This window comes from Callithrix jacchus, chromosome 2 (assembly GCF_049354715.1).
Source record: "Callithrix jacchus isolate 240 chromosome 2, calJac240_pri, whole genome shotgun sequence".
NCBI lineage: Eukaryota > Metazoa > Chordata > Mammalia > Primates > Cebidae > Callithrix > Callithrix jacchus.
Genome location: NC_133503.1, coordinates 149,186,921 through 149,210,882, shown reverse-complemented (window position 1 = coordinate 149,210,882; position 23,962 = coordinate 149,186,921). Strand labels below are relative to the sequence as shown.

At 38.3% G+C, this 23,962-nt stretch overlaps 1 protein-coding gene across 3 annotated transcripts in view; it reads right to left on the bottom strand.

The window, feature by feature from the left end:
* DEPDC1B (DEP domain containing 1B) overlaps positions 1 to 23,962 on the bottom strand; it is a 105,579-nt gene that overhangs the window by 11,083 nt on the left and 70,534 nt on the right. For all 3 annotated transcript variants that reach the window (XM_035291537.3, XM_035291536.3, XM_078365473.1), the window contains 2 exons: positions 3,015 to 3,181; positions 707 to 883 (listed from right to left, as the gene is read on the bottom strand). In XM_035291537.3, coding sequence (XP_035147428.1) covers positions 707 to 883; positions 3,015 to 3,181 — 344 coding nt within the window. The remainder of the gene's footprint in view (positions 1 to 706; positions 884 to 3,014; positions 3,182 to 23,962) is intronic.

The following is a 23,962-nucleotide window of genomic DNA, read 5'->3' as shown; positions in this document are numbered from 1 at the left end:
AAGAGTACCGGACATATGTCAGAAATTCATACTAGGAATTATACAGTTCAGTGTTCTAATCTTCACAACTTTATAAAGTAAGAATGACTCATTTTAACACCTGAGAAAAGAAAGTAAAATCTGAAGAGGTTAAGGGACTTGCCCAGAGTCACACAACAAAAAGGATACAGCTGGAGTTTGGCCGGGGTTTCATGGCTTTAATGCCAGGGTTCTTCTACCATACTATGTTTTTTAGACAGGGAATATGGCATGATAGTTTAGAGCACCGATTCCTGACTGCCTCAGTCTGAATTCTGGCTCTGTGACCTTAAACAAAGTTATTTAAATTCTTTGTGCCTCAGCTTTTTCATGCAAAAAGTGGGAATATTAAACTAGGTCACAGGGCAATTACAAATCAAGACACTTATTGCACATAAAATGATTTCCATCAGTACATATATGTAGATTTTGAACAAACTCATTCAAGAAATTTGCAATAAAAAATATGCCACATGGATTGATATAACAAAACCAAATTTGCATTTTGTAAACTTTTCAACGATAATACAAACACATGCAGGGTCTCACTATGTGCCAAGACCTGTTATAAGTCCTTTATAAACATTAATTCACTTGATTCTCATAATAACATTCCCCAAGAAGCCTAGCAAGCTTACATGACTTTCTACTGCCAATTTTATAGGACTGATAATATCCTCTCCTTTACCTGGACTCTTCGTAGATGAGCTACACGCTCTTCTATAGAGGTCTGCAAGGCCAAAGGGACTTTCAGAATTTCCTGGTAATTGTCCATCAGAAATGTTACCAATCTAGCAGCTAATAACTCATCCAAGTCCACCTCATCCTTGGAACACAAGATGCAACGGGAAAATGTCTGAACCATCTTTAAAAAAAGAGGGGTGGGGGGTGGTAAACACAGATGAGTCCAATCTAATTTCTGAACTGAGTCCAATCTAATTTGCAAAAAGCAAATATGAGAAATGGTCTTAAGCACAGGGTACACATTCTACCAAGAGTATCCAGTCATCTCAGATGGGCTGAAGGTCTCAACAACCAGAACATACAAAATGTGCATCTTCCCATTAAGAGACTACAGAGAGATGCTTATCTGAGCAATTTTTAAAGCTACCTCCTTGTACACATGATTTTAAATATACATATACATATATATATACACATACATATATATATATACACATACACACATATAAATATATGAAAACAAATTTTGAAAATCATTATCACCATGACTTTAACCATGTAGCACTTTTAAATTCAAAGCACTTTATAGCCAATTATTACTTAACCTAATTTCATTATTGATTTGTTTTAAACCACTAACACAGTCCATATGTCTCAACCATTACATCTTTTCCTAGTTAACTTATTTTCTCTAGGACTTTGGATCCATATTTTACCATCATCTTTGAACAAAACCATGGGATCTTATAGTACATTAAGTGATGAGACTCTCTTTGCAGCAAGCAGAAATAGAAAATACAGCATCAATATAATATAATAATTTCTATAGAATTCATATTAACTACTCCATTCTTTTTCTTTTTCTTTTTTGTTTTTTTTAGATGGAGTCTTGCTCTGTTGTCCAGGCTGGATGGAGTGCAGTGGTGTGATCTCGGCTTACTGCAACCTCTACCTCTTGGTTCCAAGCAATTCTCCTGCCTCAGTCTCCCTGAGTAGCTGGGATTTCAGGTGCCCACCACCACACCCAGCTAATTCTTGGATTTTTAGTAGAGACAGGATTTCACCATTTTGGTCAGGCTAGTCTAGAATTCTTAACCTCAGGTTATCCACCTGCCTCAGCCTCCCAAAGTGCTGGGATTACAGGCGTGAGCCACCACACCTGGCCTAACTACTCCATTCTTAATGCTATTCTTTGGACTGGCTTTTTTTATTTTCCTACTAATTTTATTACTGACAATCTTCCTTCAAAATCTTCATGCATAAAATCATGTAATTCTGCTTAGTAAGACTTCATTTCATTAACACACTGCAAATGATCTTCACTTACATTTACATGTACAGAGAGACACTCAGACAGAGATTTTTTTGCCTGGAGACCATGGACCCCAGAGACTCTGTGATTGCCTTGAAACTGCATGCAAAGTTTTACACATATATTCTATATGCAGAATAGATATAAAGTTTTCTTCAGCTTTTCAAAAAGGTCCATTAGCCTCTCTAGCCATGCACTCACCCTAAAAAAATAAAGAGATCAAGAATCCTACTGGGCACTGAGTGCTCCTCTGATCTCACTCTATTTTTCTTAAACTGGGCCAGTAAATCTCTACACAGTGGTTTAGTGGGATATAGAAAGCACATGCATTTCACTGAAGCACCAATTTTGCCCCAAGACATTTTTTGAGAAAAATTAAGAGATTTTGCCAGTAAGTAGGTTCTAAAATAAACTCTCTTTAAAAACATATGCTAACAGAAGCAGACATTAGATGGTGGTTACCAGAGGCTGGGGGTACAGGGACATGGAAATGGAAGATGCTGGTCAAAGGGTACAAAGCTCCAGCAAGACAGGAGGAGTAAGTCTTAGTGATCAGTGCACAGCATGGTGACCACAGTTATAACAATGTATTGTATATTTCAAAATTACCAAAAGAATAGATTTTTAATGTTCTCATTACAAAAAAGATGAATATTGTAATTAGCTTGATTGACTCTATAATGTATACATAGATTAAAACATCATATTATACCCCCACAAATACATGCAATTATTATTTGTCAATTAACAATACATGTAAAATAATTTTAAGTGGGAGGACAGGATGTAGCGGATCTCTCTATAGAGTCTGCCCCTTACTCAGTCTTCATGTTCTTCAAGACACTTAAACCAAAAGCATGATATAAGTGTGGGTGGACAGGGACTGTGGTTCTTTTAAGCAAGCCTGCTTTGTACTTCCCTCTGATCGCCCAAACTAACACACCTTACTCAGTCAACTTTCATTCCAAAAAGTCGTATCTTACATTAAAAATCAACCTACCAGTGTTCTGGTGCCAAAGCCATCACACAGGGGTGGCATCTCTTTGTTTAAGCAAATCCTTGCCATCATCTTCATCAATAGCTGTAACTTCCTCCTATTTTCAGGAGGCAGGAGAAGGCAGCAAATCTGAAATGCTTCAACTGCCACTTTCTCTTTCTGTAACAAACCTGATTTAGACAAAAAAAAGTTATCTTTTAACATCTATAGCCTATTTGATTCTATATGGTCATATTTTAACAAAATATATATTTGCAAAATTACATAAAATATTTTCACAGTTTCAGCTATACTGGGTAAATTGAATATAGATCCATTGTCACTCACAAACCATCATAGAAAATACAAACCATCGACCAGGGATGACAAATATATAGAACCAAATACAGCCATTTTCTCCTCCCACGCGCACCAGACAGACACGTCTCAATTTTCATAGCATTCTTTCCCACTGAACCAGGAGCAGCCAGGCTAACAATACCCTAACCCTCAACACTCATGTTATTATTAAGTCCAAAATAGCAAGAACATGAACATGTCATCACTGCCCTGAATTCTCCCCTCTGTATTATTTCCTCATTATCAGCAGGCTCACCACCTTGCATGACTCTCACTGACTAAATAAAGAACTAATGCCCACATAGTCAGTCCACTGCCAAATGGTTCCACTTCTTTCTAAATAACATCTGTCAAATAACCCTTCCTTCCACTTAGGCTATCTTTCATAGTTAAGTGTGCTGATTCAACCATGTTATATGCCATTCTTCCTCACTTCAGGTATGATCTTGCTAAAAGTTAGGATATTCTAACCAGGCACAGTGGCTCACACCTGTAATATCAGCACTTTGAGAGGCTGAGCCAGAAGAATCACTTGAGGCCAGGAGTTTGAGACCAGCCTGGGCAACAGAGTGAGAACTCATCTCTACAAAAAAATTTTTTTAATTAGCTGGCATGGTGGCACACGCCAGTAGTCCTAGCTATTCAGGAGACTGAGGCAGGAGAACAGTTTGAACCCAGGAATTTAAAGTTATAGTGAGCCATGACTGCACCAGCCTGGGCAATACATCAAGATCCTGTCTCTCTCTGTTTTTTTTTTTTTTTTTAAGGATATCATAATATTGCTTTCTTTTTTATTATATTTGTCCCTGGACACACTTATATCCAAGCCCTTTAATGAGGTGAAACTGCTCCTATCAGTTTATCTGTCCTATATTCAACAATTTCAAGTTACCACTAGTCTTTGGGAGGCAAAAACCATCTTTCATATTGAATAAGTATTTATTGACCATCTACAATACACAAGAACTGTGCTATATCCTAAAAATACAAAGATATACCAGGCCTCTTCCTTTGAAGAGCTTATGCACTGTGAGGAGAAACCCATTAACAAATAAGTGACAGGATGTAGCGGATCTCTCTACAGAGTCTGCCCCTTACTCAGTCTTCATGTTCTTCAAGACACTTAAACCAAAAGCATGATACGAGTCTGGGTAGGAAGCAATGCAAGAAACATCTGCAAGGGCCACAGGAGGGGAACTATAAGTCACTCAATATGACTGCAGCACAGGTTATGAGGGGAATGACTTGGTAGAAGTAAAGCTAGAAAGATCAACAGAGACTGCCAGACAAAGGAGATTGGGTTTCATCCCAAAGAAAATGGATATGCATGGGTGGGAAAGGAGGGCAGAAGAGAGAGCTTTTCTAGACCAAATGCAGATCCTAGACATACTCAGGAATGCTGCTGATTATCATCATTATCATCTATGTAGACCTGTTTTCAATTCCACATCATTAAATCGTGGAAAGAAAAAAGATTTACAATCATATTTTAATACATTCTTTCATTTACCCAACAAATATTTATAAAGCCCCACCTGTATTCCAGGAACTATATTAGAAGGGGACATACAGTGAAGAATAAAGCAAAATCCCTTTGTGATCTCATGGAGCTTGTTTTCCAGAGATAAAAAGCAAAAAGATACAGCAATACAATGTCAGGTGAAAAGATGCTATGGAGAAAAAACAGACTGGAAAGGAGTTGGGGAGTGAGGGAATGTACTCCAGAAAATCGTTCTATCATTTTCAGGAAGGTCCCTCTCTAAGGCGATCATGTGAGCAGAGATCCAAAGGAAATGAGAGCAAGCCAGGGAAATACTGCAGAGACAAACTTTCAAGGTAGAGGAAACAGCAATTAACAAAGATTGTAATGTAAGCCCATGCTGGGAGTGTGTGAGGTATAGGAATGGGGCCAGCATCAAGAAAGAGTGTGGGTAAGGAAAACAAGTCAGAAATTAGGTTAGAGAGGCAGCTAAGAGGTGGATCATACAGAACTTCATAGGCTATACAATTAAGGACTCTGGGGTTCCTTATAAATGACCTGAGAAACCACTGGTGGGTTCTGGGCAGAAGAGTCACTTGATGTGAATTGCTTTTTACTCTAGCACCTGTATAGCAAATAGATTGTAAGGGAAAAATAGGGAAAAGGAAAGCCACACAGCATGCTGATGGCCTGGATAGGGATGTAGCAGTTGAACTGGTAATAACTAGAAAAATTGTATTTCTCCACAAAGCCATCTAGTTTTTCCATAAAGTCTTCTATCTCACTGTCCTACAAATCCCTTCTTTTTCCAAATTAAAAATCTCTTTGCAAAGGGAGATCTCACCTTATCATTGCTGAATTGTATCTACATTGGTTTATGAATGAGACTACAAGCTAATTGAAAGCATAATGCATTTCTATTGGCAAGCCATATTTCCAAGTATCACACAAGGTAAACAAATAAACACTCAAATACCTATTTATCAACAGACCAAATTTTATTATATTAGCCAGCATTATATGGCTACTAAATGACAATTTTTGAAGTTATGCAACAATATTTGTAGTATAATATTTAAGAAAAAAATGAAAGTATGCTGATTATAAAACCTGTAACCAAGTTTTTTTGAGGTGTTGGTGAGGCACGGCTCCCCTGAGAGAATGCTGTGGATTCTTGGTCTCTGCCCTCTTAAGAATAAGAGAAGGGATCACTGCAGGTGTGCTGTACACTCATAAAATACTAGACCCAAGAAGTGTTGCAGAAAGGTTATTTTATTTAGGTAGAGAAAAGAGAAGAAAAGAATAAGAAGAGAAAGACTTCCATGAAGATGTAGAAGTAGATTCCAGAGGGGAAATCCAAGAGGAGAAAGAGAGCTCCCACTATGTGGGAGGGAATCCCAGAGAGCTGGAAATCTGGTATGGGTGAAGGAGCAGCGAAATTTATCCTTGGAGAAATTCCCACCTTCCCAAGTTCCTCTGGCCAATGAAAGGAGTTCCTTTAAACTTCCGCTGGAGTGACTGACTTTTGATTCTTCCTATGCCCGTGAAATTCAAACATAAACTGTTAAATATCCTGGATGGAGAGAGATGGGAGGGGGGCACAGTGCTGGGAAATTCTTGCCCTTAAAACTATGCCTTCTTGTGGACTTGGTAAGAGAACACATTCCCTCAAAGGTTTATTAAAAATAATGTATTAAAAAAGAAATCTATTTTAAAATTAAGAGTACATCAGATTTTTTTATTTTTAAATTTCTTGTGAGGATGCTGTTAAACAAATATGTAAAAAGTATATCTACTATATTTTTTCAAAAACTCATTACTAAACTACCAGTTGCTTGCATGTAAAAAGCCAAAATTAGATAGATAATGATTTCGAGCTTTATGAAAATTAAGTGAGGCTAGGCATGGTGGCTCATGGGAGGATCGCCTGAGGCCAGGAGCTTAAGACCAGCCTGGACAACATCACAAGATCCCATCTTTATAAAAAAATTTAAAAATTAGATAGGCATAGTGGAGCATGCCTGTGGTCCTAGCTACTCAGAGGACTAAGGCAGGAGGATCACTCAAGCCCATGAGCTTGAGTCTGCAGCAGTGAGCTATGACTGCACCACTGGACCAGCCTGGGCAAAAGAGCAAGACCCTGAAAAAAGAAAAGGAAAGGGAGAAATAAAATAAAGAAAAAGCAAAAAAGAAATTAAGCAAGAAGGCATAGGCAAATCCATCTCAGAAATTTATCTTCACAAACCTGCATACTGCGTGATGAGCGACCAGGCTTGACTCATCAACATCCCAATAACTCAACCCTCCTGTGAGACCAGGGTCTCCCTTTTCCTCCCTCCTGATCCCAACTGGGACTCCTCTACAATTCCTTCCAGCTGTCAACCTTCCTATTTCCTGTGAAAACAGCAGCCTACGCTCTGTCTCTTCCTCTTTTAAATCCATAATCATTTCCCAAGATCGTCCCCTTACTTCTGGCAGTGAAGAAGCCACTATCAGTATCTTTAATGGAAGGAAGTCTCTGCTGCACAATATTGGATGATGTGAAGGGAGAGGGAGTTGCTTACCCCCAAAGTAAAAGAGCAGCATGAAACGATGACGTTACTGTCACCTGCAGCTGGAGCATGGGATACAGTTTACCAGACTGGGGAGAAAACCCACTGTAAGGACTGGTTAGGTCTATACCACTATTATTGAACCACAGCTGAGCTACATAATGAATTAAGTAGGACTCTGTAAGTTGATCTTGTAATGTAGCCATCTTTTAAAGCAATGTTCTGAGTAGTGGGGAGGGAGGGGAAGAGTAGAACACTTTTTCCAAGCTACCTGCTTGGAAAGGCTTAGGAGAAAACCTATCATTTTGACATAATTTCTGAGACAAAATTGAAAAATTAATTCATTTCTTCCTCCTAAGAGGTATAAAATTGTTTTCCCAATTCCCTTTACCTGCTTACTCTTTTTCAAATATACATTACTACCATCTAATATACTACAGAATTTACTTATGTTATCTACCATTGTTTCCCCTCTGCCCCACTGGAATGTAAGCTCCAAAGGGTAGAGATTCTTATCACTTTTGTTTGTTGATATGTCTCCAATAGCTAGAAGAATACCTGGTACATCATAAGTACCAATAAAGTTTTGTGTAAAGAATGTATGAATGAATGATAAGATTGACCCATCTCTCATTGGGATGGCAGTCAGAATATCTGGATTAAATCCCAGCTCTCACCTGACTGTGGACAAGTCAACCTCCATAAATCAGTAAAATGTTGCTAATAGTCATAAAACCAAATCAATGTACTACACTGAGTATCCATGGGCCATACAGAGGACTCAAGTGAACTAAAAGTTTCAATAGCATCAATCATAGCTACTACTATATTAAAACTAACAACAGGAGGAAAATATGACATGAATCACATAGAGCTTTGGCTAGATTTTCTTTAAAATCTGATTTAAAAATGTATCATGCACTAATAGATAAGATCAAAGTTGGCTCTGGGCCTCACAACAACAGCAGGTAAAATTCCACAATGTCCCAATACAGGCATATTATTGAGTAATAAGTCATTTAATTATACCCTCCTAAACCCTAATTGCTGAAACACTTGTGGACCCACATTACATGATATGGAAGAAGATATAAACTTACGTAAACATCATCCACATATAGAGTTTTTGTAAAATTCGCCATGCATACTTCAGAAAGCCTGTCACAGTTTTTGCTCTGTGAGGCACTGGAAGATTTTCAGGTCTGCATTATTATTACTTGCAAAAAGGTATGTCTTGTTCCCTCGTGTTAGAAGGTCCTAAACAACTCAAACTTTTTTGATTTTTCAGCTGCAAGTTTGTAGATGTCTTTGTTAGTGTCAAGGAGAGAACTAACTTTGCAGCTGTCATTTGATAGCTGGCTCCTTGTTAAGATTACAGAAGTCTTTATTGGAGTTACCTATTAATATACAGGTATAATCTCATTTTATTGCACTTCCCTTCATTGTGCTTTGCAGATACTATGTTTCTTATAAATTGAAGCTTTGTGGCAATCCTGTGTTAAGCAAGTCTGTCAGCACCATTTTTCCAAAAACATGTCCTCCCACCATGTCTCTGTATCACATTTTGGTAATTCAGAGTATTTCAATTTTTTTCATTATTATTTTATCTGTTATGATCTATGATCAATAAGTAATCTTTGATGTTACTACTGTAACTGTTTAAGGGCACCACACAACATGTCCATGAGACTGTGAACTTAATGTGTGTGTTCTAACTGCTCCACCAACAGATGGTTCCCCCTCTCTCCCTCTCCTTGGGCCTCCTCATTCCCTCAGACACAGCAATATTGAAATTGGGCCAATTAATAACCCTACAATGGCTTCTAAGCGTTCATATGAAAGAAGAGTCAAACATCTCTCACTTTAAATCAAAAGAAATGATTATCCTTAGTGAGGGTGGCAGGTTAAAAGCTGAGAGAAGTCACAAGCTAGGCCGCTGGTGCCAAACAGTTAGCCAAGTTATGAATGTATAGAAAAGTTCTTAAAAGAGACCAAAATGCTACTCCAGTGAGCACACAAATGATAAGACAGTGAAACTGCTGTGTTGCTGACAAGGGGGAGAGTTTGAGTGGTCTAGATAGAAAATCCAACCAATCATATTTCTTTAAGCCCCAGCCTAATCTAGAACAAAATTCTAACTTTTCAATTCTATGAAGGCTGACAGAGGTGAGGAAACTATAGAAGAAAAGTTGGGAGCTAGCATAGGCTGGTTTATGAGGTTTGAGGAAAGAGGCTGACTTTATATCATAAACAACAGCTATATTAAACAACAAATTTTCAATGTAGACAAAACAGCCTTTAATGGAGAAAGATGCCATCTAGGACATTTGTAACTAACTACAAGGGATAAGTCGGTATTTGGCTTCAAAGCTTGAAAGAACAGGCTGGCTCTCTTGTTAGGAGCTAATACAGCTGGTGACTTTAAGTTGAAGCCAGTGCTCATTTACCATTCCAAAAATCCTGGCGACCTTAAGAATTATACTACATCTGGCTGGGTGTACTGGCTTACGCATGTAATCCCAGCACTTTGGGAGGCCGAGGCAGGAGAATCACCTGAGGTCACAAATTCAAGACCAGCCTGGCCAACACCATAAAATCCTGTCTCGGCAAAAAATACAAAACTAAGCTGGGCATAGTAGGGTGCGCCTATAGTCCCAACTACTCTGGAGGCTGAGGCAGGGGAATTTCTTGAGCCCGGGAAGTGGGGGTTGCAATGAGCTGAAATCATGCCACTGCACTCCAGCCTGGGCAACAGAGCGAGGTTCCACCTCAGGAAAAAAAAAAAAAAAAAAAAGAATTATGGTACATCTATTCTGCCTGGGCTCTAGAAATGACAGCATATGGTTTAGTGAAGATTTTAAGTCCACTGTTTTTTCATGCCTGCTACCACAAGATCGATTCTGTAGCTCATAAATCAAGGAGTAATTTCAACTTTCAAGTCTTATTACTTATACATTTCATTAAGCAGTGGCTACCATATATAGTGATTCCTTTGATGGATCTGAGCAAAGTACATTGAAAATCTTCTGGAAAGGACTTACTATTCAAGATGCCACTGAGAACATTCATGACTCATGGGAGGAGGTTAAAACATCAACATTAATAGGAGTTTGCAATAAGTAATACCAATACTCCTGGATGATTTTGGTGCTGGGAGGGGGTTAAGTCTCAGTGAAAAAAGTGACCACAGATATAGTGAAAATAAGAAGAGAACTAGAATTAGAAGTGAAGGCTGAAGATGGGGCTGAACTTCTGCAATCTTATGATGATAAAACTTGAAATGAGGAGTTACTTCTTATGAATGAGACAAGAAAGTAGTTTCTTGAGATGGAATGTACTCCTGGTAACGATGTAAACATTGTTGAAATGACAACAAAGGGTTTAGAATGTTCCATAAACTTAGTTAATAAAGCAATCACAGGCTTTGTAAGGGTTGATTACAATTTTGAAATAACTTCTACCGTGAATAAAATGCTATGAAATACCATCACAGGCTACTGAGAAATATTTTGTAAAAGGAATATTAATTGGTACAGCAAACTTCATTATCTAATTTCAAGAAACTGCCACAGCCCCCCACCAATCTTCAGCAACCACCACCCTGATCAGTTAGCATCTACCAACATCCAGGCAAGACCCTACCAGCAAAAAGACTATGACTTGCCGAAGGCTCAGATGATTATTAGCATTTTTGGTAACAAATTATTTATAAGTAATATACTACACTGTTTTTAGACATAATACTATTGCACACTTAATGGCCTATAGTATAGTATAAACACATCATTTACATCCACTGAGAAATCAAAAAATTTGTGTAGCTCACTTTATTACAATATTTACTTTATTATAGTGGTTTGGAACCAAACCTGCAGTATCTTCAAGGTATGCCTGTATAATGTACAATGTCACTGTCTTAAAATCCAGGTGAAAAGATGCTTTTGTTTAAAAAAAATCATATTTCCCATTGAGAAACCTCTGTGGTAAAGATTTTCCCAAGTTTAGTAAGGATTTTGAACATCTGCTCTCGTCTGGGAATATGCAAAGGGCCTACTGGACAAGTTGGCATAGTAATTGAGATTATCTAGAGCCTGAAATACCTGGGTTCCTATACAAGCTTTGCAACCTAACTAGCTATGTGACCTGTAAGCCCTAACTTAGGCTTCTGTAAAATGGAGAATATTAATTAAATAAGAGTTGTAGAATTGGCTGGGTGCAGTGGCTCACATCTGTAATCCCAGCACTTTGCGAGTCCAAGGTAGGCGGAACACTAGGTCAAGAGATTGAGACCATTCTGGCCAATATGGTGAAACCCCGTCTCTACTAGAAAAGAATGAGCAAAGTCTCCAAGAAATATGGGACTATGTGAAAAGACCTAATTTACATTTGATAGGTGTACCTGAATGTGACGGAGAGAATGAATCCAAGCTGGAAAATATTCTTCAGGATATTATTCAGGAAAACTTTCCCAATCTAGCAAAGCAAGATAATATTCAACCCCAGGTAATACAGAGAACACCACAAAGATATTCCTCAAGAAGAGCAACCCCAAGGCACGTAATTGTTAGATTCACCAGGGTTGAAATGAAGGGGAAAATACTAAGGGCAGCCAGAGAGAAAGGTCAGCTTACCCACAAAGGGAAGCCTATTAGACTGACAGCAGATCTCTCAGCAGAAACCCTATAAGCCAGAAGAGAGTGGGAGCCGATATTCAACATCCTTAAAGACCAGAACTTGGGGCCGGGCGCGGTGGCTCAAGCCTGTAATCCCAGCACTTTAGGAGGCCAAGGTGGGTGGATCACGAGGTTAAGAGATCGAGACTATCTTGGTCAACATGGTGAAACCCCGTCTCTACTAAAAATACAAAAAATTAGCTGGGCACAGTGGCACGTGCCTGTAATCCCAGCTACTCAGGAGGCTGAGGCAGGAGAATTGCCTGAACCAAGGAGGCGGAGGTTGCGGTGAGCCGAGATCGAGCCATTGCACTCCAGCCTGAGTAACAAGAGTGAAACTCTGTCTCAAAAAAAAAGAATAGCACTTTCAGCCCAGAATTTCATAACCTGCCAAACTAAGCTTCACAACTGAAGGAAAAATAAAATCTTTTATGAACAAGCAAGTACTCAGAGATTTTATTACAACCAGGCCTGCTTTACAAGAGCTTCTGAAAGAAGCATTATACATAGAAAGGAACAACCGGTATTAGCCTTTCTAAAAATATACCAAAAAGTAAAGAGCATCAACATAAAGAAGAATTTACATCAATGAATGGATAAAATAGCCAGTTAACATCAAATGGCCGTAACCCTAAATTTAAGTCAACTAAATCCCCCAATCAAAAGATACAGCCAAAACCTAATGGTATGCTACATCCAGACCCATTTCACATCCAAAGATACACAAAGACTCAAAAAATTTACCAACCAAATGGAGAGCAAAACTAACTAAATAAATAAAAAGCAGGAGTTGCAATTCTCACATTTGATAAAATAGATTTCAAAGTAACAAAGATATAGTGGTAAAAGGATCAATGCAACAATAAGAGCTAACGATCCTAACACTCAGGTACATAAGACCCATAAAGAGATTTAGACTCAACGAGACAGAAAATTAATAAGAATATCCAGGACTTGAACTCAGATCTGGAACAAGTAAACTCAATAAATATTTATAGAGCTCTCCACTTTAAATACACAAAATATACATTCTCTACCTTAAATACACAAAATATTGATCAGCCATTATTAATACCCATTTTTAGAATAAAGCTACATTCCCGTTCTCTCTCCCTCTTTTTCTTCCTCTTTCTTCTCCCCTTCACTCCTTTTTTCTTTCTTTCTTTCAAAAAAAAAGATTCTTATATCTGCTTCTGCATTTGAAAAAAAAGAAAAGAACTGTCAACCCAGAATTTCATATCCAGCCAAACTAAGCTTCATAAATGAAGAAAAAGTAAAATCCTTTACAAACAAGCAAGTACTCAGAGATTTCATCACCACCAGGCCTGCTTTACAAGAGCTCTTGAAAGAGGCACTAAAAAACCAGTACCAACCACTCCAAAAACATACCAAATGGTAAAGAGCATCAACACAATGAAGAAACTGCATGAACTAACGGGCAAAACAACCAGTTAGCATCAAAACAGCAGGATCAAATTCACACATAACAATATTAACCCTAAATATAAATGGGCTAATTGCCCCAATCAAAAGGCACAGACTGGCAAATTGGATAAAAAGCCAAAACCCATTGGTGTGCTGTATCCAGGAAACCCATCTCACATGCAAGGATACACAAAGGCTCAAAATAAAAGGATGGAGGAAGATTTGCCAAGCTAATGGAGAGCAAAAAAAAAAAAAAAAAGCAGCAGTTGCAATTCTCATCACTGATAAAATAGACTTTAAAGCAACAAAGATCAAAAGAGACAAAGAAGGACATTATATAATGGTAAAAGATCGATACAACAAGAAAAGCTAACAATAATTTTATATGGACCCAATACAGGACCACCCAGATATATAAGGCAAGTTCTTAATGACTTACAAAGAGACTTAGACTCCCACACAATAATAGTAGGAGACTTTAACACTCCACTGTCAATATTAGACAGATCAACCAGACAGAAAATTAACAAGGATATCCAGGACTTGAACTCAGACCTGGAACAAGCAAACCTGATAGACATTTACAGAACTCTCCACCCCAAATCCACAGAATATACATTCTTCTCAGCACCACATCACACCTACTCTAAAATTGACCACATAATTGGAAGTAAATCACTCCTCAGCAAATACAAAAGAAGAGAAATTATAACAAACAGTCTCTCAGACCATAGTGCAATCAAGTTAGAACTCAGAATTCAGAAACTAACTCAGAATAGACAAACGACTAGCCAGATTGATAAAAAAGAAAAGAGAGAACAACCAGATAGATGCAATAAAAAATGATACAGGGGAAATCACCACAGATTCCACAGAAATTCAAACCATCCTCAGAGAATATTACAAAAACTTTATGCACATAAACTAGTAAACCTGGAAGAAATGGATAAATTCCTGGACACTTGTGTCCTCCCAAGCCTAAACCCGGAAGAAGTTGAAACCATGAATAGACCAATAACAAGATCTGAAGTTGAGGCAGCAATTAAGAGCCTACCACACCAAAAAAGCCCAGGTCCAGATGGGTTCACAGCCAAATTCTACCAGACACACAAAGAGAAAATGTTACCATTCCTTCTGAAACTACTCCAAATAATCCCAAAAGAGAGAATCCTTCCCAAATCATTTTATGAGACCAACATCATCCTGATACCAAAACCTGGCAGAGACTCATAGGTGCAAAAATCTTCAATAAAATACTGGCAAACCGATTGCAACAGCACATCAAAAAGCTTATCCACCATGATCAAGTAGGCTTCAACCTGGGGATGCAAGGCTGGTTCAACATACACAAGGCTATAAACATAATTCACCACATAAACAGAACCAAAGACAAAAACCACATGATTATCTCAATTGATGCAGAGAAGGCCTTTGACAAAATTCAATAGCCCTTTATGCAAAAATCCCTCAATAAACTAGGTATTGATGAAACATATCTCAAAATAATAAAAGCTATTTAAGACAAACCACCAGCCAATATCATAGGCAACTGAATGGCCAAAAACTGGAAGCATTCCCTTTGAAATCCAGCACTAGACAAGGATGCCCTCTCACCACTCGTATTCAATATAGTATTGGAAGTTCTAGCCAGAGCAATCAGGCAAGAAAAAGAAATAAAGGGTATTCAAATAGGAAAGGAGGAAGCCAAATTGTCTCTATTTGCAGATCACATGATTGCACATTTAGAAAATCCCATCGTCTCAGCCCAAAATTTCCTGAAACTGAAAAGCCACTTCAGCAAAGTCTCAGGATACAAAATTAATGTGCAAAAATCACAAGCATACTTATATACCAATAAGAGACTTAAAGAGAGCCAAATCATGAACGAACTGCCATTCACAATTGGTACAAAGAGAATAAAATACGTAGGAATACAACCAGCAAGGAACATAAAGGACCTGTTCAAGGAGAACTACAACCACTTCTCAATGATATAAGAGAGGACATGAACAGATGGAGAAACATTCCATGTTCATGGCTAGGAAGAATCAATATCATGAAAATGGCCATACTGCCCAAAGTAATTTACATATTCAACACTATCCCCATCAATCTACCAATGACTTTCTTCACAGAACTGGAAAAAAAACAACTTAAACTTCATATGGAACCAAAAGAGAGCCCACATAGCCAAATCTATTCTAAGCAAAAAGAATACAGCAGGAGGCATCACACTACTGACTTCAAACTATACTACAAGGCTACAGTAATCAAATCAGCATGGTACTGGTACCAAAACAGAGATATAGACCCATGGAACAGAACAGAGGCCTCGGAGGCAACACAACACATCTACAACCATCCGATCTTTGACAAACCTGACAAAAACAAGCAATGGGGAAAGGATTCCCTGTTTAATAAATGATGTTTAAAAAACTGATTAGCAGTGTGCAGAAAGCAGAAACTAGACCCCTTCCTGACACTTTACACTAAAATTAACTCCAGATGGATTAAAGACTTAAACAGAAGACCTAACACCATAAAAACCCTAGAAGAACATCTAAGCAAAACCATTCAGGACATAGGTATAGGCAAGGACTTCATGACCAAAACACCAAAAGCATTGGCAACAAAAGCCAAAATAGACAAATGGGACCTAATCAAACTCCACAGCTTCTGCATAGCAAAAGAAACAGTCATTAGAGTGAATTGGCAACCAACAGAATGGGAAAAAAATTTTACAATCTACCCATCTGACAAAGGGCTGATATCCAGAATTTACAAAGAACTCAAACAGATTTACAAGAAAAAAACAAACAAGCCCATTCAAAAGTGGGCAAAGGATATGAACAGACATTTTGCAAAAGAAGACATACATGAGGCCAACAAACACATGAAAAAATATTCATTATCACTTGTCATTAGAGAAATGCAAATCAAAACTATATCGAGACACCATTTCACACCAGTTAGAATGGCGATCATTCAAAAATCTGGAGGCAACAGATGCTGGAGAGGATGTGAAGAAATAGGAACACTTTTACAATGTTGGTGGGAGTGTAAATTAGTTCAACCATTGTGGAAGACAGTGTGGCGATTCCTCAAGGACCTAGAAATAGAAATTCCATTTGACCCAGCAATCCCATTTTCGGTATATATCCAAAGGATTATAAATTGTTCTATTATAAGGACACATGCACATGATGTTCATTGCAGCACTGTTTACAATAGCAAAGACCTGGAGCCAACCCAAATGCCCATCGATGATAGACTGTACAGGGAAAATGTGGCACATATACACCATGGAATATTATGAAGCCATCAAAAACAATGAGTTCGTGTCCTTTGTAGGGACATGGATGAACCGGGAAACCATTATTCTCAGCAAACTGACCCAAAAACAGAAAATCAAACATTGCATGTTCTCACTCATAGGTGACTGTTGAACACTGAGAACACATGGACACAGGGAGGGGAGCATCACACACTGGGGTCTGTCGGGGGGAAATAGGGGAGGGACAGCGGGGGGTGGGGAGTTGGGGAGAGATAACATGGGGCAAAATGCCAGGTATAGGTGATGGGGAGGGAGGCAGCAAATCACACTGCCATGTGTGTACCTATGCAACAATCTTGCATGTTCTTCACATGTATCACAAAACCTAAAATCCAATAAAAAATAAAATAAAATAAAAATAAAAACCAAAAAAAGGAAAAAAAAAAAGATACTGGCCTAAATATGTATGAGAGAGAACTTGATATATGGCAGAACTGACATTACAAATCACTAAGAAAAGCATACTGTATTCAAACCATAGTGTTGGAACAATTTGATAACCAAATGTAAGAAAAAAATTAAATGACAATTTCTTACTTTATTAAAACCTAGGAAATTCTGTTTCCAATCATAGTGGAATAACAAGAACCAACTAACCCTCCCTCCAAAAACAACAGAAAACTGGACAAATTTTATAAACAGCTGTTTCTAAGTGAAGGTCACCAGTACAGGACCATAATCCCTGAGAAAGGTAACAAGACAAATGAGCACTAAAATCATCCTAAGACTCTGCCTAGAGGGACCCTGCAAGCCATCAATCAGAGATGGGAATCTCAAGCATGGAATTCTGGCTGAATGGAAGAGACAAAGATGGGAGTTCTGCAAGCCTGAATCAGCTGGATGTTCTGAAGCAGAGTTCCAAGTGGAGGAGCTATACACAAAAATGGTTCCAAAAATGTGCACAGGAATCCCCTTGAAACTTTGAGGGATACTGAATTATATATACACGTATAAAATGAAACTCAATAAAGTCCCACAAAGAATTGCCAGTGAGCTATAAGCTAAACAATTCCCAGAGCCCTCATAGTAAAAGAACCCTGCTGACTGCTGTGGGCATTCAATAGAAAGCCCAGAAGGGGCGTGCTTCAGTATCGAGACTACATTTTCCCTTAAGTAAAGGCTAATGTAGTTCTGTCCTAACAATAGCTTTAAAAATAAGATACAAATGGGCAAGCAGAAACACAGGTAAATTAACTAACAGAATGAGCCCAATACTCTTTAAAGAAAGACAACCAAATCTAGGCAATTGGCAAGGAAGAATTCATTGTTCAATGTCAAATTAAAATTACTAGACTTGCCAAGCAGCAGAAAAATGTGACCAATATACAAAAGAAAAATCAATAGAATATCAATTTTAAAAGATCCAGAAACAACAGAGATTAAAGATAATTAGCAGAAACGGATATCAACAAAGGGTTTCTAACTGTGTTCACATGTGTAAAATAAATGGAAGATATAAAACAGAACCAAACGGAATTTCTTAAGATAAAAAAATACTGTCTCAAATGAAAATATTAACTAGACTGAGAACCAAAGCAGATTCAACACAGCAAGAAAAAAAAATTTTTAAGCTTGAATACACAGTAATATAAATTAGTTAAAATAGAAGCAAAGAGAAAAAAAGAAATAGAACCACTTATAGGAAATCTTCAAGTGATCTAACATATATATAATTACAAAAGGGAAACTAGGCACAGAAAAATATCTGAAGAAATAATGACCAAAAAGTTTCCAAATTTAATGAAATCTATAAATCAGCTAATCAACGACATTTAGTGAATAAAGGACAATAAACATAGAAAACTATAAGAGCATTTTATAATTAAATTCCTATAAAAAATTAGTGATAGAGAATGTCTCAAATGCAGTCAGATATTAAGACACATGAACAAAGGAACAAAAATTAAAATAATAACAGACTTTTCATCAAAAACTGTTCAAGCCAGAAGACAAGATACTGAAATTTTAAAAGTGCTGAATGAACAACAACTATCAAATTAGAATTCTATAACCATTGAAAATACCTTTCAAACTTTAGTCAAAACAAAGACCATCCCCACCACTTACCACCAGAAACAAATGAACAGAAAAAGTGGAGAGAATTTGTTGCCGAGACCTATACTACAAAAAATGTTAAATAATGTTTTTCAAGTAGAAGAAAAATAATACCAAATGGAAACCTTGACCTATACAAAGGAATGAAGTATACAAGAAAAGACTAATATATGGGTAGATAAAACTTGTTTCTTATTTCTTAATTTCTTTAAAAGAACTTTGTTTAAAGAAAAAATAATAACATATAGTAGAGTTTATAACATATGTAGGTGTAAAATGTATGACAATCAGATTTCTTGAGAACCAAAAGGATGAATCATAAAAAGTGAACTTTATCAAAACTAAAACTTTCTGCTTTCCAAAGGACACTGTTAAGAAAATGAAAACAAAAATCTGGGAGAAAACATTCATAACATACATATCTAACAAAAGATGTGCATGCAGACAGAATACACAAATAACTCTTAGCACTCAATAATAGAACAAACAAAAAAAAGTTTTAAATGGGCAGAATGGCTGGCATGATGGTGGAATAGGAACAGCTCCAGTCTGGAGCTCCCAGCAAGATTAATGCAGAAGGCAGGTGATTTCTGCATTTCCATCAGAGGTACCCAGAACATCTCATTGGGACTGGTTAGACAGTGGTTGTAGCCCACAAAGGGCGAACCTAAGCAGGGTAGGGTGTCGTCTCACCTGGGAAGCACAAGGGGTTGGGGATCTTCCTCTCCTAGCCAAGGGAAGCTGTGAGGAACTGTGCCTTGAGGAACAGTGCATTCCAGCCCAGATAGTATGCTTTTCCCGTGGTCTCCACAACCCAGATATCAGTAGATTCCCACAGGTGCCTACACCACCAGGACCCTGACTTTCAAGCACAAAACCGGGACACCATTTGGGCAGACACCAAGCTAGCTGCAGGAGTTTTTTTTTCATACTGCAATGGCACCTGGAATGCCAATGAGTCAGAACCATTCACTCTCCGGGAGAGGGGACTGAAGCCAAGAGGCCAAGTGGTCTAACTCAGCGGATTGCAATCCTATGGAGCCCTGCAAGATAAGATTCACTGGCTTGAAATTGTCACTGCCAGAACAGTAGTCTGAAGTTGATTTGGGATGCTCAAGCTTGGTCGGGGGAGGGGCATCCACCATTACTGAGGCTTGAGTAGGTGGTTTTCCCCTCACAGTGTAAACAAAGCCGCCAGGAAGTTCGAACTGTGCAGAGCCCAAGCAGTTCAGCAAAGCCACTGTAGCTAGACTGCCTCTCTAGATTCCTCCTTTCTAGGCAGGTCATCTCTGAAAGAAAGGCAGCCTGGGACAGAGTACCTGAGGAAAGGGGTGGCTGTGGCAGCAGCTACACCAGACTTAAATGTTCCTGACTGCTGGCTCTGAAGAGAGCCGTGGATCTCCCAGCACAGCGCTCAAGCTCTGCTAAGGGAGAGACTGCCTCCTCAAGTGAGTCCCTGACCCCCATTTCTCCTAACTGGGAGACATCTCTCAGCAGGGGTCAACAGACACCTCATACAGGAGAACTCTGGCTGGCATCTGGCCAGTGCCCCTCTGGGACGAAGCTTCCAGAGGATGAAACAGGCAGCAATCTTTGCTGTTCTGCAGCCTCTGCTGGTGATGCCTAGGCAAACAGGGTCTGGAGTGAACCTCCAGCAAACTCCATCAGACCTGTGTCAGAGGGGCCTATTAGAAAGAAAACTAGCAAAGAGAATGCAATAGCATCAACATCAACAATAAGGATGTCCACACAGAAACACCATCCAAAGGTCACCAACATCAAAGACCAAAGGATAGATAAATCCACGAAGATGAGGAAAACCCAGTGCATAAAGGCTGAAAAATTCAAAAAACCAGAACATGTCTTCTCCTCCAAAGGATCACAGCTCCTCACCAGCAAGGGAACAAAACTGAACACAGAATGAGTTTGACAAATTGACAGAAGTAGGTTTCAGAAGGTGTGTAATAACAAACTCCTCCAAGCTAAAGGAGCATGTTCTAACCCAATGCAAGGAAGCTAAAAACCCTGAAAAACGGTTAGAGGACTTGCTAACTAGAATAACCAGTTTAGGGAAGAACATAAATTACCTGATGAATCTGAAAAACACAGCACAAGAAAGCCATGAAGCATACACAAATATCACGAGCTGAATCAATCAAGCAGAAGAAAGGATATCAGAAATTAAAGATCAACTTAATAAAATAAAACATGAAGACAAGATTAGAGAAAAAGAATGAAAAGGAATGAGCAAAGCCTCCAAGAAATATGGGACTATGTGAAAAGACCAAACTTACATTTGATTGGTGTACCTGAAAGTGACAGGGAGAATGGAACCAAGATGGAAAACACACTTTAGGATATTATCCAGGAGAACTTCCCCAACCTAGCAAGCCAGGCCAATATTCAATTTCAGGAAATACAGAGAACGCCACAAAGATACTCTTCGAAAAGAGCAACCCCAAGACACATAATTGTCAGATTCACCAAGGTTGAAATAAAGAAAAAAATGTTAAGGGCAGCAAGAAAGAAAGCTCAGAGGCTGAGGTGGGTGGATCACCAGGTCAAGAGATCGAGACCATCCTGGCCAACATGGTGAAACCCCGTCTCTACTAAAAATACAAAAATCAGCTGGGTGTGGTGGTGTGCGCCTGTAATCCCAGCTACTTGGGAGGCTGAGGCAGGAGAATTGCTTGAACTCGGGAGGTGGAGGTTGCAGTAAGCTGAGATTGTGCCACTGCACTCCAGCCTGGTGCCTGGCAACAGAGCAAGACTCTGTCTTAAAAAAAAAGGAAGAAAGCTCAGATTACCCACAAAGGGAGGCCCATAGGACTAACAGCAGATCTCTCTGCAGAAACACTATAAGCCAGAAGACAGTAGGGGCCAATATTCAACAATCTTAAAGAAAAGAATGTTCAACCCAAAATTTCATATCCAGCCAAACTAAGCTTCATTAGCGAAGGATAAATAAAATCATTTATGGACAAGCAAATGCTGAGAGATTTTGTCACCACCAGGCCTGCCTTAAAAGAACTACTGAAGGAAGCACTAAATATGGAAAACAACAACCAGTACTAGCCACTTAAAGAACAGACCAAATTGTAAAGACCAGTAACACTATGAAGAAACTGCATCAACTAATAGGCAAAATAACCAGCTAGCATCATAATGACAGATCAAATTCACACGTAACAATAATATTAACCTGAAATGTAAATGGGCTAAATGCCCCAATTAAAAGACACAGACTGGCAAACTGGATAAAGAATCAAGACTAAGTGGTGTGCTGTATTCAGGAGACCAATCTCACATGCAAAGACACATATAGGCTTAAATAAAGGAATGGAGGAAGATTTACCAAGCAAATGGAAAGCAAAAAAAAGCAGAGGCTGCAATCCTAGGCTCTGATAAAACAGACTTTAAACCTACAAAAATCAAAACTGACCAAAAAAAGGCATTACATAATGGTAAAGGAATCAATGCAACAAGAGGAGCTTACTGTCTTAAATATATATGCACCCAATACAGGAGCACCCAGATTCATAAAGCAAGTTCTTAGAGACCTACAAAGAGACTTAGAGTCCCACATAATTATAGTGGGAGACTTTAACACCCCACTGTCAATATTAGACAGATCAACAGGACAAAAAATTAACAAGGATATTCAGGACTTGAACTCAGCTCTGGACCAGGAGTTCTATAGTTCTGTATAAGGACCAAGTGGACCTAATAGACATCTACAGAACTTTCCACCCAAATCAATAGAATATACATTCTTCTCAGCACCACACTGCACTTATTCTAAAATTGAGCACATAATTGGAAGTAAAACACTCCTCAGCAAATGCAAAAGAACAGAAATCATTACAAATAGTCTCTCAGATCAGAGTACAATCAAATTAGAACTCAGGATTATGAAACTCACTCAAAACTACACAAATATATAGAAACTGAACAACCTGCTGCTGAATGACTACAGGGTAAATAACAAAGACACAATGTACCAGAATTTCTGGGACACAGCTAAAGCAGTGTTTAGAGGGAAATTTATAGCACTAAATGCCCACAGATCACAATTAAAAGAACTAGAAAAGCAAGAGAAAACAAATTCAAAAACTAGGAGAAGACAAGAAATAACTAGGATCAGAGCAGAACTGAAGGAGACAGAAACATGAAAAACCCTTCAAAAAATCAATAGATCCAGGAGCTGGTTTTTTGAAAAGATTAACAAAATAGATATACCGCTAGCCAGACTAATAAAGAGAAAAAGAGAGAAGAATCAAACAGACACAATAAAAAATGATAAACAGGAAAGCACCACTGATCCCACAGAAATACAAACTATCATCCGAGAATACTATAAAAAGCTCAATATAAATAAACTAGAAAATCTAGAAGAAATGGATAAATTCCTGGACACATATACCATCCCAAGACTAAATCAGGAAAAAGTCAAATCCCTGAATAGAACGATAACATATTTTGAAATTGAGGCAGTGTTTAATAGCCTACCATACTCATAGCCAGACATACTCATAGCCAAATTCTACCAGAGGTACAAAGAGGAGCTGGTATCATTCCTTCTGAAACTATTCCAAACAACAGAAAAAGAGGGAATCCTCCCTAACTCATTTTACGAGGCCAGCATCATCCTGATACCAAAAGCTGGCAGAGACACAACTAAAAAAGAAGCTCTCGGGGCAATATTCCTGATGAACATCAATACAAAAATCCTCAATAAATACTGGCAACTCGAATGCAGCAGCACATCAAAAAGCTTATCTACCACAATCAAGTCAGCTTCATCCCTGGGATGCAAGGCTGATTAAACATACAAAAATCAATAAATGTAATCCATTAAACAGAACCAATGACAAAAACCACATGATTATCTCAATAGATGCAGAAAAAGCCTTTAATAAAATTCAGCACCCCTTCATGCTAAAAATTCTCAATAAACTAGGTATTGATGAAACATCTCTCAAAATAATAAGAGGTATTTATGACAAACCCAGAGCCAATATCATATTGAATGAGCAAAAGCTGGGAGCCTTCCCTTTGAAAACTGTCACAAGACAAGGATGCCCTATCTCACT